Source organism: Hippopotamus amphibius, chromosome 3, assembly GCF_030028045.1.
Source record: "Hippopotamus amphibius kiboko isolate mHipAmp2 chromosome 3, mHipAmp2.hap2, whole genome shotgun sequence".
Lineage (NCBI taxonomy): Eukaryota > Metazoa > Chordata > Mammalia > Artiodactyla > Hippopotamidae > Hippopotamus > Hippopotamus amphibius.
The window spans coordinates 151,837,879-151,858,257 of record NC_080188.1 but is presented as its reverse complement, the minus strand read 5'-3'; the positions used below and the strand labels follow the sequence as shown (position 1 = coordinate 151,858,257).

General features: G+C 37.7%; 1 protein-coding gene across 9 annotated transcripts in view; it reads right to left on the bottom strand.

The window, feature by feature from the left end:
• The window catches only part of RGS7 (regulator of G protein signaling 7), a 650,352-nt gene that overhangs the window by 316,322 nt on the left and 313,651 nt on the right, over window positions 1–20,379 (bottom strand). For 8 of the 9 annotated variants that reach the window (XM_057728890.1, XM_057728895.1, XM_057728894.1 and 5 more), the window contains exon 3: window positions 2,469–2,565. In XM_057728890.1, coding sequence (XP_057584873.1) covers window positions 2,469–2,565 — 97 coding nt within the window. Of the gene's footprint in view, window positions 1–2,468; window positions 2,566–20,379 lie in introns of those variants that run through there. The other variant, XM_057728897.1, reaches the window with a different exon arrangement.

The window sequence follows — 20,379 nt, the reverse complement described above, 5'->3', positions numbered from 1 at the left end:
CAGAGCAAGCAGGGAGTAGCAAGTCAGGCCACAAAAGAATACAGGAATTAATCCCAAATCACCGTCAGAAAGAGCAGGAGAAGAAAATTACTAAAAAAGACCAAAAACTGCTAGCAAAGTAGATGGGGGTTCAGACCATTATAATTTGGGGATATTAATACAAAGAGGTTGGTAAAATACTAGACATAATACTAGACATACAAATTAATCTACAGCAGAGCATCTAATTGAACCTGTGAGGCAGAGAGCTCCTAAAAGTTTCTAGCAAACACAGAATGATAATTAGAAAGTAATTACAGTAATATGAAAAATATCATTGATATTCCCTTTATTTCACAGCTAACATGGTTGGTTTATTTTAATGAACATTTAAACAATACCAGGCACCTCATCGTTCAATCTCATTCTTACTTTTTAATTAAGACCTTAATGTTGTCAATCAAGAGTTCTTCCAATACAACGCTATGTTGGAATTGTATTGGAATTGTGTGAGGTATTGTTACTTGAGAAGCTCAGCTTAAACGGATGAGCAATCCTTTTATCTTCAGCCATTTTTGCACATGTATATTGTCATAAAAAATCATGAATTGGAATGCCTTTGGATGGGCTATGCACTATCTAATTGACCACAGCTCCCAGTTCAGATGGGCAACTTAATGAATTTATTTGCCTGGATTCTGAATGCATTTCAGTTTACAACCCCTGTATTGAAGTATTTTAAGGAGACAAGTTCTCTTCTTCATTGGTTGACAAAACGAGTGGTTTCCATATTTGTGTTTAGAGGTAAAGTTAACTCTCTGAGGTATTGATGGCAAGGAGCTTAATATTTACTCAAAGATATAGGACATATAAAAATACAAGACAAGGTGAGGCACAATAACCGCTAACAGGGAGGCAAAACAACAATTACAACAAGTGTTTTGAGAGAACAGAAAGAAAAGCTCAGAATAATTTTCTCCAAAGAGCTCTCTAAGCTAGCTGTTGAAGAACAGACAGAATTTAAAGGTCAGAATGACCTGGAAGTCTGGAAGTGGGATAGTGAGGAAGGAAGTGATAAAGTCTCAGATGTGGGAAAATATAGGGCATCATCAAGGAAGACAAGAAACTGCAACAAAGTAGACCTGAAAGGCAGTAACAGGAAAAAAAGAGAATACATTTTACTAGAACAAAATGTCATGCTACTACAGCTCTCATCTGCTCCACTGCGCTCTCTCTTTCGTCTGAGAGCAATGCAGCTATTAAACACCAACATCTGGCCCTGCTTATTTGGGTCCTGGTCCTAATTATTACCATTGTACCAAGGCTGAAGTCTTCCTGATCACTGGTCTTCTTTTTTGATCCTTGTTCACAAGGAAGCATCACACAGCTCTTGTTCATGAATTCCATCAAGCACCCTCCCATCCACGTGCTCAGCACCAGCCTCCTTACTCTCCTTACTCACTGCTAAGGCTTTGGTCTTTCTGATCCTGTCCCTTCTCTAAGCCATGCCAGCCAAGGCTGGAGCACACCCGAATCCCCAGAGCTTGGCCTCCTGGAGCCAGAGGACATATTTGTAACTTATTACCATCCGTTTTCTCTAGGGTTTCTCTAGGCACTTTCAGTCAAATCTGTGGGGTTTCCCTATTTCTGATAATAATTCCTATATCTCACAATCACCCAATTAAAAAACAAAACCAAAAACCGTTAGGTCATGTCCTCTTACATCCTATATACCTCCTTATTCACCAAATCCTCATGCTTTTCCCTCTCTATTCCTTCACTCTCTGGCTATCAGAAGCTTGGCATTCAAACTATTTCTACAAAAGCCTTATACCTATGACAGTGACAAGGAGCCTTACTGAATGCCAATTCATCCCAAGCACTTTCATCATAACATTCTCTGCAAAAATTGTAGATGTCTCCATATTTCCCATTATATCACAATTAGATTCTTTGGTTGGCTTTCAAAGACCCTAGACCCTCATTATTTGAGCCAACTCTATTCATTCCTGTCTACCTACCCTTTTCTTAGCAGTTTGGTCAATCCCAGTTCTGCATGCAGAGTTGGTTGGGGTAGTGCTCTTGAAGCTCATATAATTCCTCATTTTTCAAACTCAGCTTATCACTGCTCTTCAGGAAGCCTTTCTTGACTCCTCATTGATTTTTGTCACCCTCCTAACTTCTATATATAACCTATACCTCACTGTTTCATACATTTTTATTTTAATATCATTTTCTATTATTTTACACTTGTTCATTATGTCCTTGCAACTAATTTTGGGTAAGGTTATGTTTTTTTTTTTGCTGTTTTGATTTGTTTTATTATCAATTCAAGTATCTAACATGATGTTGAACATGATATGAACTTTTATAAATAATTATTGAATAGTGAGTTAGAGAGAGCTTCAATATTCAATGGCTAGAATAGATTTTAAATAGTTACGTGAAAAGTGCTGGAGAAAACAGTGTTGCACTGAATGCAAACTTACCAGAGAAGACACTAGGTATCTTGGAAAGAAAGCTTTTGACAGTACGAATAGGAATTCCATTTTTTTCATCTTGCATGCGTGCTATGACGTCTTCCATCTAAATAATAATAAAATAATTAAAACATTTTAAAAGTTGAACTTTTTGAGAAAAATCAGTTCTCATAAGAATGTTGTATACCTGTTTTGCCTAACTAAGAATACTGCCATATTCTTGTCTTTCTACACTTTGTCATATTAATATTTTCAGTTTGGTCAAAAGATGATTGGGGAAACAGAAAGAAAGGTGGCTGTTTTAGAATCCATTAAGCGTAAGAGGAATTTTGTGCTTGGAATATTTCCTCCCTCCTGGTTTCACATCCTTTGGTTATAAATGATCAGGAAACATTGTGATAACAAGATCCAGACTTCATTAATGTTGTCTCTACTGAATTCATTGCAAAAGAAAACAGAAGACTTAAAAGCATCAGTCTGGATTTCCTCTTCAAACAAGAGTTTGTATGATTTGGTTTACCATAAACTTCTATAACTTGACTAGAAATTCAGGACTGATTGCCAGCAACTGCTTCTCTTGCCCAGGCATTTACTAAAATGAGATACGAAATGTACGTGCATGCACACATGTACACAAGTAATAAGACAAATATCACACCATAGCCTTTTGCTCATTTAGTACCTTCCAATGTATGTGTCTTTCTTTCAATCTGATTAATACAATCTCTTTTGCTTTTGAAAAATTTTCAGTTTTAAAAGGCTTTGCTCTACCAAGTCTAATGCAGAATTTAGTTCTGAATAACATTCATTCAAATCACAGCTTCAGAGTGTTGTATGTGCTTCTAAACCTGTGGCACACACATACACACAAACAAACACAAGTTGTATTGCTAGTATGAAACTCAAAATCTATTCATTTACTCATCCCACAAACAGCTACTGATGACTGATTCTAGACCAGTCACTGTGGATGTGAAAATCAATATGATACACTTGCTGCCTTCAAAAAGTTCAGTCAATATTGAAAACAATGGTGAAATTTGAGTAAGGTCTGTAGCTTAGTTAATAGTGTAGTACCAATATCATTTTCCCATTTTTGAAAATTGTGCTATAAGTATATAAGATGCTGAAATTAGAGGAAGCTGAGTAAAGCACATATGGGGAATTCTCTGTACAATTTCTGCATCCTTTCTGTAAATCTAAAATGATTTCAAAATAAAAAGTTTTTAAAAATCACAGTCTAAATGCTGTATCAATTAATTATCAGTCAACACAGCTTCAGGACAGTTTTCAATGAAGAAATCTTGTTTGCCTGAATAAGTATTTTCAAATTTATTAACATGAGAAACTGAGATGTGGGAAGAATGGGTTTCAGATCTTCTCATTATCATTCATGACACTTTGGGCAAGTTAAGTAACTTCTCTAAGGTTTCATTTCCTCATGTGTAAAATATATATAATAATATTTACAACTCTTTCACAGTATTTGTAGGGTTGGGTTGGGGTGGGAAGAGCAAAGGATTTTATTAAATGATATAGCATACATAAAGCACCATACATAGACAAGAAATATTGGGCTTCAGATGTCTACACACACCCCTGATACTTAGACAAGCATATTCTCCACTCCTTATGTTCTTTTTTTATGTGGAGGGAGCACCATTAGCCTAATTCTTCTGTCTCTCTCTGTTCCCTAACTCACTCCACTCTGGGGAGCTGGATTGACTTATCAGGTAGAAGAGTTGGGAATGAGAAATTGGCCTGCAGAGCCCACTCCTTTCCTGTAGGGAAGCCGATATCCAAGTCTGCTGATTTGGAGAGGCCTACTTCAGTGAGTGAGCAGTCTATTAAGGACTGGGTTTTAGGGTTAAGTCTCCTGCGTTCACAAACACTCTTCAATATAATAGCTTTGTCAGCAATCAAAGTGATACTGTGACCTCTAACTGCTTTACTCTTTGGTTGTGAATTTCAATGGGTTCAGAATTCAGATAGGAAAGGAAGTCTGTTTTTTTTTTTTTTAAATCAGACCCCCCAAAGATCCCAACAATATTCAATCCTTTATGTGTAATAAAGATATTTCACAAAATTATAGAAACATGAAAAATATACACTTCTATGGCTTTTTATTTTGTTGCTGTTTGTCCTTCATTTACCTGACACAATATTCAGAAATGAGGAATAAGCTGCTTTGCCTTGTCTATTATCAGCCTGCAAACCCTTGTACGATCAGCTTAATGCTTTAAACCGGGCCAGCTTAGATGGACATGGAAACCTCTCTGACTCCCACTTTAATCACCTCAGCTCCCCAGATGTCAAAATCAACACCTCTGGTTGGGTGCTGAATTAAGGTCCGTCTCTCAGTTTTGTTGGGTCCCAAAGGAGCCAGTTGAGGAATCTGGGAATTAAAAGTGACCTCTGTGGTTGTATTTTAAAATCTTCGATTTTACTGAGGCATAATTTCCACAGTAGAAAAAAATTTAAAACTCCACATAAAAGTAGGATTTGTGTTCCAGACTGAAAAGGTGATCATCAAAATGTATTCAGCTGTTTTTAATGTTAATTCAGATATGATTTACACATGAACCTTATCATGAAATAGAATGAGCAAACAAAACAACAAAACAAAACAAAAACAAAGACCAAATATAATCTAGTTTTTAAAGCTAAAAACAGTCACAAAGGCCACATAAAAAAACACATCATTCTAAACTCATTTAAGCATTCACTCAGAGTCAATCTTTATACTAAGCAGGTTTTAACATACTTATCTGCTTTCTGGCTATAAACAACAGAAAATTGATAACAAGAATGCTAAAAGCAGACGAACTAAAAAGCAAGCTAGAAGCTAGAAAATAAAAAAGTAACTAATAAATATTAAAACTCTTCAGGACAATTTAATTTAAGGTCAAAAGACTCAGATATCAGGAGCATCCCAAAAGAAGATATGTATATATACATCTATCTATCTATCTGTCATCATAAAGATGACATTGAGTCATACACGGTCAGAATGTGTTTTCACACTCATGAGCCTTTTTTTGAAGGTGAGGAGACTTAGAGCATGGGATAACATAACAGTGCACTATGGGAAGGAAAGCAGGGCTGCTGTTAGTCACCGATGCTCTCTCTGAGTCTTATTTTCTTAACCCTTCAAATAAAAAGTTCGAAGCAGGTGATCTGTAAGATTTTTTCTAGCTCTATTATTTAAGTCTGGAAATAATCAACAGTGTTCAGAACTGGGTAAGTTTTCTTACTAAGAGTCAATTCTCAATCAAAATCCAATGAACTGGGAATTCCCTCGTGATACAGTGGTTAAGAATCCACTTGCCAATGCAGGGGACATGGGTTTGAGCCTCAGTCCAGGAAGATCGCACATGTCATGGAGCAACTGAGCCTGTGCACCACTACTACTGAGCTTATACTCTACAGTCTGTGAGCCACAACTACTAAGCCTGAATGACACAACTGAAGCCTGTGTGCCTAAAGCCCATGCTCCACCACAAGAGAAGCCACCACAATGAGAAGTTGTGCACCACAACAAAGAGTAGCCCCTGCTCGCCGCAACTAGAGAAAGTCTGCATGCAGCAACAAAGATCCAACACAGCCAATAAATAAGAAAATAAATAAATAAATAAATTTATTAAAAAAAAAAACCAATGAGCTGATTAAATTGATGAGACTTTTACAAATGCATTTGCTTCCAGCTGTCAACACATTTTAATTTTAATCTAAACAGCAGAGTGATTATGAACATGCACTTAGTACTATCAGATCTAAGTTTGATGCTGTCTGTTACTTGCAAGCTATATGAACAGGTAAGTTACTTTATTACTCTGACTTAGTTTTCTCATTTTTAAGTGGAAAAGAATGATAATAGTATACATATTATCAGGGGTGAAGATTAATGAAACAATACTACTTAAATGTTGATCATAAAGCTGCCATGGAACACCATGCAGGCTTGCTAATGCTCAGACATCCACTTCTTATTTTTAGACATTTTACACTTTGGAGCTCTGCAAATCACCATTTTAGTAGCCAGCCAAGAATACTACAGGATGACAGGCAAAAGGTAGAACTAATTACTCAACCAAAAGTTAGTAATGACTGCCTAAAAAGTCTGGTCAAGATGGTAGAGTTGGAAGACCTTGAACCCACCTCCTCCAATGGGCACACCAAAATTACAACTATTTATAGAGAAGCTATTGATGAGAACAACCTGAAGACTAGCAAAAAGATCTTCCACAACTAAAGATATAAAGAAGGAATCACAATAAGAAGGGTAGGCGGGTGGAGACGTAGTATAGTCAAGTCCTACATTCTTGGGTAAGTGACCAAAACTCCCAAGCAAGCAACCCTCAAATGGGAGGATAATTAAAATTGCACAGGTTCTCCCCAAGAAGCTAGGGGTCCAAGCCCCACATCAGGATCCCTGGCCAGAGGTCCTGCACCAGGAAGATGAGCTCCCAGAATTCATGCTTGAAGGCCACTGGGGCTTGTTTTCAAGAGAGCTAAAGGGCTGTGGGAAGTAGAGACTCCACTCTTAAAAGGCACACACAAAATTTCACATGCTCTGAGACCCAGAGCAGAAGTAGTAATCTGAAAGAAGCCTAGGTCAGACCCACTTGCTGATTTTAGGAAGGCTCCCATAGAGGCAAGAGGCAGGTGGGACTCATCCTGGGGAAAGAGACACCAGCGGCAGCTATTTTGGGAAACTTGTTCTACCACAAGGATACTGGAGCTGGCAAATGCCATTCTGGAGTCCTCCTTCTAGCTTATTAGCGCCAGGACCTGACCCTCCAGCCAGCTGGTCAGCACTAGCCCTAGGACCACCCCAGGCCAAGCAGGGGATACAGCATCACCCACCAGAAGGCAGGCAGCCATCATAGGCCCCCATGAACAATCCCTGCAGACCCAGGAACTGGCCCCACCCATGAGGAGGCCCAACACTTGGCCCCACCAACCAGTGGACTGGGCACTAGTCCAAAGAGCCGACTTTACCTACCAGTGAGACAGCACCAGTCTCTAGACACTGGGGACCCCAGTCCAGCCCCAAGTGAACACCAGCTCCAACACATGATGGGCCCCACAGCCAGCAGTCTGGGGACCTGGCCCCACCCCCAGTGGGCCAACAGTAACCTCTGACTCCCAGAACCACAAAGCCAGCCACACCATAACCTGGCCCCAGCCAGCAGCAGCTGACAGTTTCTGGACTATGCAGGACCTGACAATCAACTAGCCTGGAGCCAGTTATGCCTACAAGTATGCCCACAATAGTTGGCCCTGCCACAACACAAAGGCCCATGAAGCCCACATACAAGGCACCTCTAAAGCATATAGTTTTGGTGAACAGAGGAGAGTGTGCTGCTGGCCCCACAGGACATCTTACACATAAGGCTACATTGTGAAATGTAACTGACCTTCCTAATACACAGAAATAAAAACTGGTAACCAAGCAAAATGAAGTGGTAGAAGAATATTTTTGAAATGAAAAATAAGACAAAGCCCAGAACAAGAGTTAAGCAAAGTGTAGATACGTAATCTACCCAACAAACAGTTCTTGATAATAATCATAAAGATGCTCAGTGAACGTGGGAGAAAAATGGGTAAACATGGTGAGAACTTTAACAAAAATTTAGAAAATATAAAGAAAAATTAAACAGGGCTAAAGAATACAAAAACTAAAGTAAAAAATACATGAGAAGGAATCAAAAGTAGACCAGATAACACAGAGGAATGGGTCAGTAAACTGGAAGAGAGTAGTGCAAATCACAAAAGCTGAAAGCAAAAAAGCAAAAAGCAAAAAAGAAAAAAAAATTAGGACAGCTTAAGAAACCACTGGCAAAATCAAGCATACTGATACTAGCATTACAGGGGTTACAGAAGGAGAAAAACAGAGAGAAAAAGGAGCAGAGAACACATTTGAAAACAGGATAGCTGAAAACTTCACTAACCTGGGAAAGAAAACAGAAATCCATTACCAGGAAGCACAGAGTCCCAAACAGAAATCAACCCAAAGAGGACCACACCAAGCTACATTATAATTAAAAGAGCAAAAATTAAAAATAGAGAATATTAATAAGAGCAGGGAAAAAACAACCAGTTATACACAAGGGAACTCCCATAACACCATCAGCTGACTTTTCAGTGGAAACTCTGCAGGCTAGAGGGATGGCATGATATATTTAAAATGATTAAAGGGAAAGACCTATAACTGATAATCATCTACCCAGCAAGGCTATCATTCCAATTTTAAGGAGAAATAAAGGCTTTTATAAACAAGCAAAAGCTAAAGGAGTTTAATACCACTAAACCAACTCTTTAAAAAAAATGTTAAAGGAACATATCTAAGCAGGAAATAAAAGACTACAACTAAAAGTATGAAAATTATGAAAGGAAAAATCTTATCAGTAAAAGCAAGTATTCAATAAAGATGGTAGATCAACCAATATAAAGCCAGCAAGAATGTTAAAAGACAAAATAAATAAAATCATCTATATCCATAATAAGTAGATAAAGGATACACAAAACAAAAATAATGTAAAATAGGATGTCAAAAATCATTAAATGTGGGAGAGGGGTGCTATAAAAACTCAGGGATGGAAAAATGTGTTTGAATTTAAGAGATCATCAACTTAAAATAATCACATATATGCATAGATTACTATGTACAAACCATCTGGTAAAGGCAAACCAAAAATCTAATAGATATACACACACAAAAAAGAGAAAGGAATCCAAATATAATGCTAAACATAGTAATAAAATCACAAGGGAAGAGAGCAAAAGAAGAAAAGGAAAAAAAGAACTACAAAAGCAACCCAATAACAATTGACAAAATGGCAGTAAGTACACACCAACAAATAATTACTTTAAATGTAAATGAACTAAATGCTCCAATCAAAAGACATAGAGTGGCTGAATGGATACAAAACAAGACCCATATACATACATACTTATACACTGTGTACAAGAAACTCACTTCAGACCTAAAGACATAGATTGAAAGTGAGAGGATGGGAAAAGATATTTCATGAAAATTGAAAGGTAAAGAAAGTTGGGGTGGCAATATTTATATTAGACAAAATAGACTTTAAAACAAATACTGTCACAAGAAAAAAAAAAAAAAAAGACATTGCATAATGATAAAAGGATCAATCCAAGAAGATATAACAATTGTAAATATGTATATACCCAACATAGGAACCCCTAAATACATAAAGCAAATATTAACAGACAGAAAGGAAGAAATTAACAGTAACATAATAATATTAAGGGATTTTACGACCCATCTTACAGCAATGGACAGTTTATCCAGACAGAAAATCAAGAAGGAAACTAGCTTTAAATGATACCTTAGACAAGATAAGAGTTAACAGATAAACGAAGAAAATTCCATCCAGAGGCAGCATAGTGCACCTTCTTGTCCAGTGAATATGAAACATTCTCCAGGACAGATCACATGCTAGGCCACAGAACAAGTCTCAGTAAGTTTAAGAATATTAAAATCATATCAAGCATTTTTTTCTGACCACACCATTATGATACTAGGAATCAACTACAAAAAAAACTAAACAAATAAAAAACTAAGACTGCAAAAAAATGAATACATGGAGGCTAAACAACATGTTACTGAACAACCAGTAAGTCACTGAAGAAATCAAAGGGAACATTTAAAATATACCTGGAGACAAATAATAATAATAAAAAAGTCCACAATGATCCAAAATCTACAGGATGCAAAAAGAAGTTCTAAGAGGGAACAAGAAAAATATGAAATAAATAATATAATCTTATACCTAAAGGAAATGGAAAAAGAAGAAAATAAAATCCAAAGTTAATAAAAAAGGAAAGAAATAACAAAATTTGGAGTGGAAATAAAAGAAATAGAGACTGAGAAAATAAAAGCTAGAAAAGATCAATAAAACTTTCCTGTGAGATCACAAACAAGAATGCCAACCCAACCTTGGAAGGAATTAAGAGGGTGGAGGAGTAGGAGGATGTGGAGTTCATCTCTCTCCACGGATGCATCAGGAATACATCTATAGATGCAACAACTCTCACAGGACACTGGCAGAAGACCTTGGACACTATAAAAAACTATAAAGATCCCTGCGTAACTGGGTAGGATGAAAAAAGGAAGGGAGAAAGAGGAAGAGGGGAAGCAGGACAGGACCTGCACCCAAGGGTTGGGGGGCAGAAGCTGAGACAGAGGAAAGAGCCCTAAATCTGGGGAAACCCCTCTCTGGTAGGGAACTCCTCTCTCCAATGGGGAAATTGGCTAGCACAGAAGGAAAGCATTCGAGGCTGTCAGAGGAGAGTGAAGTGGTCAATCTCTGGCAAACTGGACAGAGTGAGAACTGCAAAGACAGTGCAATTAAAAAAAAAAAAAAAAGCCCTCTCAGGGCTGGCCCTTGTGCACTTGCTGTTGGCCACCACAAAAAGCCCTGCCAGGGCTAGCCCTCATGCCCCTTACTCAAGGCACCAAAAAAGGCCCTCACTAAGGCCATATCTCCTGCACCCATGGCTACCAGCTTCTCTGTGCATTTGGTGCCGCTGGGGCTCCCGCAGTCCAAGCAGTCATACCACCTCTGTGCCCTGTCCTCACTGGGGCAGACACAAAATCTCCAAGGCAGCCTCAGGACCAGACTCCTGTGGGTGGACCACACACAGAGGTGTGGATAAAACCAAAGCTGGACACCAGGGATGGGGGTACAAAAGAAGAGGATCAAAAATCTTTCTATCAGCTGCACAAGCTGCAGATTAAATCCCTGTAACCAGCTAGGCAAACTCTTCATCCATGGAATATCTGAGTAGACAATGAGTATTCCCACAAAGGGAAACAGTCTAGCTCTAGCAGCTGTGGACTTTGGGGGCAAGCATATGCAGGAATTGGGCCAGATCAGAGCCTGAGTGGTCCCCACAGGGCCCACAGCAGGTACAGAGATCAGCCCAGGGACAGAGGTGGGCCTGAGCCTCTTGGGGAGGCATAGGTGGACTGTGGCTCACAGTGTGTGCAAGGACACTTACAACTGAGACCCCAAGGAAACATAATTATTACTAATATTTTTATTATGTTTTGATTCAGTCTGTTGTTGGTTCTGTTTTTATTTTTCTTTTTTAGTTGTTAATCTAGTGTTTTTTTTTTTTTTTTTTTTAGTCTTTTGGGATCTTCATGTTTTAAAACATATTTTTTAATTTTTTTATATATTTCTATTTTTAATTTGCTTTTCATTTGTTTTGTGTTCTTTTTCCTTATTTTTTCACCTTCTTTTCCTTTAATATATTTTTATGTTTTCATATTTCCATTTCTACTTTCCTTTTCATTTGCTCCATTTCCCCTCTTTTTTCATTTTTCATGATACATATATGTGTGTGTGTGCATATACATATATATTTTTAAATTCTAATTCCACACTGCACTTCTGTTGTCCTATCTTCTTTCCCTCCTTCTTTTTTTTTTTTTAATTTATCATTTTTGTCAGTTTGTTTTGTTTCTTTGCTTTATTCTTTCAGGTGACACTCTACTTTGCTTTTGTCTTTTGGTTTTGTGTTTTTGTTATTTTCTTTTTAATTGTCTTATTTTGTTTTTGGGATCCTTTCTTTCTCTCATAGTTCTCTTGTGTTTTGTTTTACTTGGGTCTGTATTTATTTCTTTTGTGTGTGTGCACATTTCCTTGATTCTGTTTCTGTTTGTTTGATTATATTTTATACCATTTGTTTGGGGTTTGTTAGACTTTTTTTTTTTTTTTGCTTTCTTTTTTAAAATCACCTTTATTGCCATGACGAGCATCTTGTGGGGTCTTGGTTCCCCAACTGGAAGTCAGGCCTGAGGCTCTGGGATGGGAGCACCAAGTCCAGGATGCTGGACCACTAGAGAATTCCCAGCTTCGGGGAATATTAATCTCTAACAGCTCTCATGCAGGCTTCTATCAGAATCCAAGGCCTGGCTCCATCCAACTGCTTGCAACTCCCAATGCTGGATGCCTTGCACAAAACAACAAACAAGACAGGAACACAAACCCACTCATCAGCACACAGACTACCTGAAGCTCACAGACACCCCAAAACACACCACCTGACAAGGTCATGCTCATCAGAGGGAAAAGACTCAGCTCCACCAACCAGAACACAGCCTCCAGTCCCTCCCATCAGGAAGCCTATGCAAGCCACTGGACCAAACTCACCACTGGGGCAGAGAACACAAGCAAGAGGAACTACGACCCTGCAACCTAAGTAAAGACCTCAAATACTGCAAATTAGACAAAATGAGAAGACAGCAAAATATCTTGCAGACAAAGGATTAAGATAAATTACAAGACCAAATAAATGAAGAAGAAATAGGCAAAATATCTGAAAAGGAATTTTTAGTAACGATAGTAAAGATGATAAAAAATCTCAGAAAAAGAATGCAGAAAATACAAGAAATGTTTAACAAGGATGTAGAAGAAATAAAAAGCAAACAAATAGTGATGAACAACACAATAAATGAAATACAAATACTCTAGAAGAAATCAGTAGCAGAATACCTGAGGCAGAAGAACGGATGAGTGAGCTTGGAAATAACTGCCGGAGGGCAGAATAAAGAAAAAAGAATAAAAATAATTAAAGACAGTCTCAGAGACTGCTGGGACAACATTAAGAGCACCAACATTCGAAATATAGATGTCCCAGAAGAAGAAAAAAAGAAAAAAGTCTGAGAAAATATCTGAAGAGATTATACTTGAAAACTTCTTCAACATGGGAAAGGAAACAGTCAATCAAGATCAGGGAGTACAGAGATTCCCACACAGGATAAACCTAAGGAGAAACACACTGAGACACGTATTAATCAAATGAACAAAAATTAAAACAAAGAAAAAATATTAAAAGCAGCAAGGGAAAAGCAACAAACAACACACAAGGGAACCCCCATAAGCTTAATAGCTGATCTTTCAGTAGAAACTCTGCAGGCCAGAAGGGAGTGGCAGGATATATTTAAAGTGATGAAAGGGCAAAAGCTACAACCAAGATTACTCTATCCAGCAAGGATCTCATTCAGATTTAATGGAGAAATCAAAAGCTTTACAAACAGGCAAAAGCTAAGAGAATTTATAACCACCAAACCAGCTTCACAATAAATGTGAAAGGAACTTCTCTAGTCAGGAAACACAAGAGGAGGGAAAGACCTAGAAAACAAACCCAAAACAACTAAGAAAATGGTAATAGGAACATACATATCAATAACTAGATTAAATGTATATGGATTAAATGCTCCAACCAAATGACACAAACTGACTGAATGGATACAAAAACAAGAACGATATATATGCTGTCTACAAGAGACCCACTTCAGACCTAGAGACACATACAGACTGAAAGTGTGGGGATGGAAAAAGATACTCCATGCAAATGGAAATCAAAAGAAAGCTGGAGTAGCAATACTCACATCAGATAAAAGAGACTTTTAAATAAAGACTGTCACAAGAGATAAGGAAAGACATTACATAATGACCAAGGGACCAATGCAAGAAGAAGATATAACAATTGTAAATATTTATGCATCCAACATAGGAGCACCTCAATACATACGGCAAATGCTAACAGCCATAAAAGGGGAAATTGACAGTAACACAATAATAGTAGGGGACTTTAACACCCCACTGACACCAATGGACAGATCATTCAAACAGAATACAAATAAGGAAATACAAGATTTAACTGACACATTATACCAGATGGACTTAATTGATACCTGTGGGACATTCTGTCTGAAAAAAACAAACAAAATAAAACAAAAAACAGGATACACTTTCTTTTCAAGTGCACATGGAACATTATCCAGGATAGACCATATCTTGGGTCACAAATCAAGCCCTGGTAAATGAAAGAAAATTGAAATCATATCAAGCAACTTTTCTGACCACAATGCTATGAGACTAGATATTAATTACAGGAAAATAAACTGTAAAAAATACACACATATGGAGGCTAAACAATATGCTACTAAATAACCAATGGATCACTGAAGAAATCAAAGAGGAAGTTTAAAAATATCTAGAATCAAATGACAATGAAAACATGATGACCCAAAATCTATGGGACGCAGTAAAAGCAGTTCTACAAGGGAAGGTTACAGCAATACCATCTTACCTCAAGGAATAAGAAAAATATCAAATAAACAACCTAACCTTACACCTAAAGCAATTAAAGAAAGAAGAAGGGGGAAAAAGTGAGCAAAAGGACAGAAATCACAAAGATCAGGTTAGAAATAAGTGAAGATGAAGGATACAGTAAAAGATAAGTAAAACTAAAAGCTGCTTCCTTAAGAAGATAAACAGAATTGATAAACCACTGGCCAGACTAATCAAGAAAAAAAGGAAGATTCAAATCAACAGAATTAGAAATGAAAAGGAGAAATAACAACTGTCACCACAGAAATGAGAGACTACCACAAGCAAGTGTATGCCAACAAAATGGACAACCTGGAAGAAATGCACAAATTCTTAGAAAACTACAACCTTCTAAGACTAAACCAGGAAGACACAGAAAATATGAACCAACCAATCACAAGCACTCAAATTGAAATTGTGATTAAAAGTCTTCCAACAAACAAAAGCCTAGGGCCAGATGGCTCCACAGGCAAATTCTATCACTTATTCAAATTTGATACAACAAATTTGAAAATTTGTTCTATCAAATTCTATTCAAATTTCAAATTTTGCCAAAATTTAGAGAAGAGCTAGCACCTATCCTTCTCAAACTCTTTCAAAACATAGCAGAGGGAGGAACACTCCCAAACTCATTCTATGAGGCCACCATCCCCCGATACCAAAATCAGACAAAGATGTAACAAAAAAAGAAAATTACAGGCCAATATCACTAATGAACATATATGCAAAAATCCTCAACAAAATATTAGCAAACAGAATCCAGCAACACATTAAAAGGATCATACACCATGATCAAGTGGGGTTTATCCCAGAAATGCAATGATTCTTCAATATTCAGAAATCAATCAATGTGATACACCATATTAACAAATTGAAGGATAAAAAAATAAATGATAATCTCAATAGATGCAAGAAAAGCTTTTGGCAAAATTCAACACCCATAAAAACTCTTCAGAAAGTGGGCATGGATGAAACATACCTCAACATAATAAAAGCTATATATGACAAATGCATAGACAACATCATTCTCAGTGAGGAAAAACTGAATGCATTTCTTCCAAGATCACAAACAAGACAAGAGTGCACATTCTCACCACCATTGTTCAACATAGTTTTGGAAGCTTTAGCCATGGCAATCAGAGAAGAAAAAGAAAAGGAATCCAAATTGGAAAAGAGGAAGTGAAACTGTCACTGTTTGCAAATGACATGATACTATACATAGAAAATCCTAAAGATACCACCAGAAAACTACTAGAGCTAATCAATCAATTTGGTAAAGTAGCAGGATAAAAAGTTAATGCACAAAAATCCCTTGCATTCCCATACACTAACAACAACAACAACAACAAAATCATAAAGAGAAATTAAGGAAACACTCCCATTTACCGCTGTAATAAAAAGAATAAAATACTTAGTAATAAATGTACCTGAGGAGACAAAAGATCTGTAGACAGAAAACTATAAGACACTGATGAAAGAAATCAAAGACAATACACACAGATGCAGAGATATACCATGTTATTGGATTGGAAAAATCAAAGTTGTTAAAATGACTATACTACCCAATGCAATCTACAGATTCAATGCAATTCCTAACAAATTGCCAATGGCATTTTCCACAGAACTAGAACAAAAATTTCACCATTTGTATGGAAACAGAAAATACTCCAAATAGCCAAAGCAATTCTGAGAAACAAGGATGGAACTGGAGGAATTAGGCTCCCCGCATTCAGAGTATATTACAAACCTACAATAATCAAGACAGTATGGAATTGGCACAAAAACACAAATATAGATCAATTGAACAGGATAGAAAGCCCAGAGATAAACCCAGGCACATATAGTCACCTTATCTTTGACAAAGAAGGTAAGAATACACAATGGAGAAAAGACGGCCTCTTGCGTAATTGGTGTTGGAAAAACTGGACAGCTACATGGAAAAGGATGAAATTAGAACACCTCCTAACACCATGCACAAAAACAAACTAAGAATGGATTAAAAACCTAAATGTAAAGCTAGACACTATAAAACTCTTAGAGGAAAATATAGGAAGAATACTCTATGACAGAAATCGCAGCAAGATCTTTTTTGACCCAACTCCTAGAGTAATGAGAATAAAAATAAAATTAAACAAAAGGGACCTAATGAAACTCAAAAGCTTTTGCACAGCAAAGGAAACCATAAACAAGACAAATAATGGGAGAAAATATTTGCAAACAAAGCAATTGACAAAGGATTAATATCCAAAATATGCAAACACGTCATGCAGCTCAATATCAAAAAAATAAACAACCCAATTCAAAATAAGGTGGAAGACCTAAACAGACATTTCTCCAAAGAAGACATACAGGTGGCCAACAAACACAAGAAAAGATGCTCAACATTACTAATTATTAGAGAAATGTAAAACAAAACTGCAATGAGGTATCCCCTCACATCAGTCAGAATGGCTATCATAAAAAAAATCTAGAAACAATAAATGTTGCAGAGGATGTAGAGAAAAGGGAACCCTCCTGCAATGTTGGTGGGAATGTAAATTGATACAGCCACTATAGAGAATAGCATGGAGATTCCTTAAAAAACTAAAAATAGAACTACCATATGACACAGCAGTCCCACTACTGGGCATATACCCTCAGAAAAGCATAATTCAAAAAGATACATGTACCACAATATTCACTGCAGCACTATTTCCAATAGCCAGGATATAGTAGCAACATAAATGTCGATCAACAGAGAGGAAAAAGATGGCGGCGAAGTAGAGGGACATGGAATGCATCCCTCTCCACAGATGCACTGGGAATGCACCAAAGGATGCAATAATTCCCACAGAGAACCAGCTGAACACCAGCAGACAGCCTCGGACACCAGAAAGGACCACAAGGATCCCGACATAACCGGTAGGGAGGCATCTATGATGGCTCAAAGAGGGTGAAGCGGCGGAGCTGTGGCAGAGGGGAGGGAGTGAGAAACATACGCAGGGTCCGCACCACAGCTCAGCATTACCGGACTGAGACATCGATTCACAGCTGAACAGAGGGTCCAGCAGTGGGAGCGTGGGAACCGGAGAGCCAGTTCAGGGTGAGAAAAATTGTTGCCAGTAAGGTGACGGACCGAGAGGACAGGAGGGAAGAGGTCCACGGCGAGGAGTGCCCGCCTCTGATAGCTGCCTGGCCATGATGGCTGCTGGATGCTGCAGGCTCATGGGCGGCAGGGAGGAGCCATGCACATAGCCTCTCTCTCTTTCCGTGCCTCTGTAACAGGCAGTGGAGAGACGCCCTGCGGGCCACCTAAGGCGCTCAGGGATAACAAGTACCCTCAGGCACTCGGGTGGGGATGGATTAAAACCCCTTGGAACACCGGCAGCAGGGAGGCTGCAGAGAAAAAAAAGACCCGAGAGAGGCCCAACTCTGAGACTTTCTGTTTACACCTGAGCCACTGGCGTCCCTCTGCAACAGGCACCTCAAAGCCCGACTGAAACAACAGTGCACCACTGCTCACTCACTGCCAGGGAAAGGAACCGCTATTGTACCCTCTCCCTCCCCACACACCGATGCTTACAGACGAACAATAAAGGAAGCTCTGCTGGTCACAGAATAATGCAAAAAAACTCAAGGCGAGTAGAAGGACACTTACAGCTAAGACTCTAAGGAAACAGAAATATTAGTATAGATACTATTGAACTGGTCCATTCTGGGATCAGCTCTGGATTTTTTTTCTCTCTCTTTTTTTTGATTTTCCTTTATTAATTACTATCTTAGTCCTAAGGGAGCTACAAGTTTTAAAACATAGTGTTTTAATGCTATTTTTTATTCTATTTTTATTCTTTTGCCTTTTGATATACTTCTATTTCTAGCTAAGTTTTTGGTAGTACGGACAATATATCTCTCATACTTTCCTTTCATCCCTATCTTTTATACATTTCTATTCCTTTCTTTTTATTTGCATATTTCCAACCACACTATGCTCTTCTGTTCCCCTTTCTTCCAGCCATTTTAAGTGTATTTTATCTTAACATACTTATAAGCAACACTATCAATCTGCTCAGACTCCTTGCTCTATTCTTCAGATGACGCACCACCTTGGTATTTAATATTAGGTTTTTGTCTTTATCTTAGTTCTTAGTACAATTGTCTAACTTCATTCTGAGAATCTCCATTCTGTCTGGTGGTACTCTAGCTGTTTTCTATATTTGATCCTAGCTTATAAAATCTCCCTGGATTAGTGTTTGTGTGCGTAAGGTGTTATTTGTTTGTTTGTGTGTTTTTGCTTTTGTCTCTGATTTGTTCTGTTTCAGTTGTCAATTTTTGTTGGGTTTCTCTTTGAATATCTGATAGCATACTGGGGTTTTGTCAGGTCTTTCCAGAGCCTTATGTCCTAAAGGATTCAGTAATTGTGTGTCTTATACATGTAAGTGTTTCCTAGACTTAGTACTTTCTTAAACCCAACACTTGGACATTAGTCTGAGGCTTGGACAGTCTTCTATAAACACCTCTATCGCCAGGACAAGCAACCCCAAAAGTTTGGACAACTATGAGGAAACAAAGAAACACCATGCAGGCAAAGGAGCAGGAAAAATACCCATAAGACCAAATAAATGAGGAGGAAATAGGAAAAATACCTGAAAAAGAATTCAGAGTAATGATAGTAAAAATGATACAAAATCTCGATAACAAAATAGAGAAAGTACAAGAAACAGTTCGTAAGAACTCAGAAAAACAAACAGCAATGGATAACAAAATAACTGAAATTAAAAATACTCTAGATGCTATAACCAGCAGAATGACTGAGGCAGAAGAATGAATAAGTGAGTTGGAAGATCAAATGGGGGAAATAACTGCCACAGAGCAGGAAAAAGAAAAAAGAATAAAAAGAATAGAAGACAGTCTCAGAGACCTCAGTGAAAACATTAAACGTACCAACATTAGAATTATAGGCATCCCAGAACAAGAAGAAAAAAAGAAAGGGTCTGAGAAAATATTTGAAGAGGTTATACTGGAAAATTTCCCCAACATGGGAAAGGAAATAATACACCAAGTCCAAGAAGCACAGAGAGTCCCATACAGAATAAACCCAAGGAGAAATACACCAAGGCACATATTAATCAAACTAATGACAATTAAACACAAAGAAAAAATATTAAAAGCAGCAAGAGAAAAGCAACAAATAACATATAAGGGAAAACCCATAAGGATAACAACTGACCTCTCTACAGAAACTCTGCAGGCCAGAAGGGAATGGCAGGATATACTGAAAGTCCTGAAAGAGAGAAACCTACAGCCAAGAATACTCTACCCAGCAAGAATCTCACTCAGATTTGAGGGAGAAATCAAAAGCTTTCCAGACAAGCAAAAGTTAAGAGAATTCAGCACCACCAAACCAGCCTTACAACAAGTGCTAAAGGAACTTCTCTAAGTAGTACACACAAGAAAAGGAAAACACCTACAAATACAAACCCAAAACAATTAAGAAAATGCTCATTGGAACACATATGTCAATAATCACTTTAAATGTCAATGGATTAAATGCTCCAACCAAAAGACACAGACTGGCTGAATGGATACAAAAACAAGACCCTTCTATATGCTGCCTACAAAAAACCCACTTCAGACCAAGGGATACATATAGACTGAAAGTAAAGGGATGGAAAAAGATATTCCATGCAGATGGAAGTCAAAAGAAAGCTGGAGTAGCAATACTCATATCAGACAAATTAGACTTGAAAGTAAAGACTATTAAAAGAGACAAAGAAGGACACTACATAATG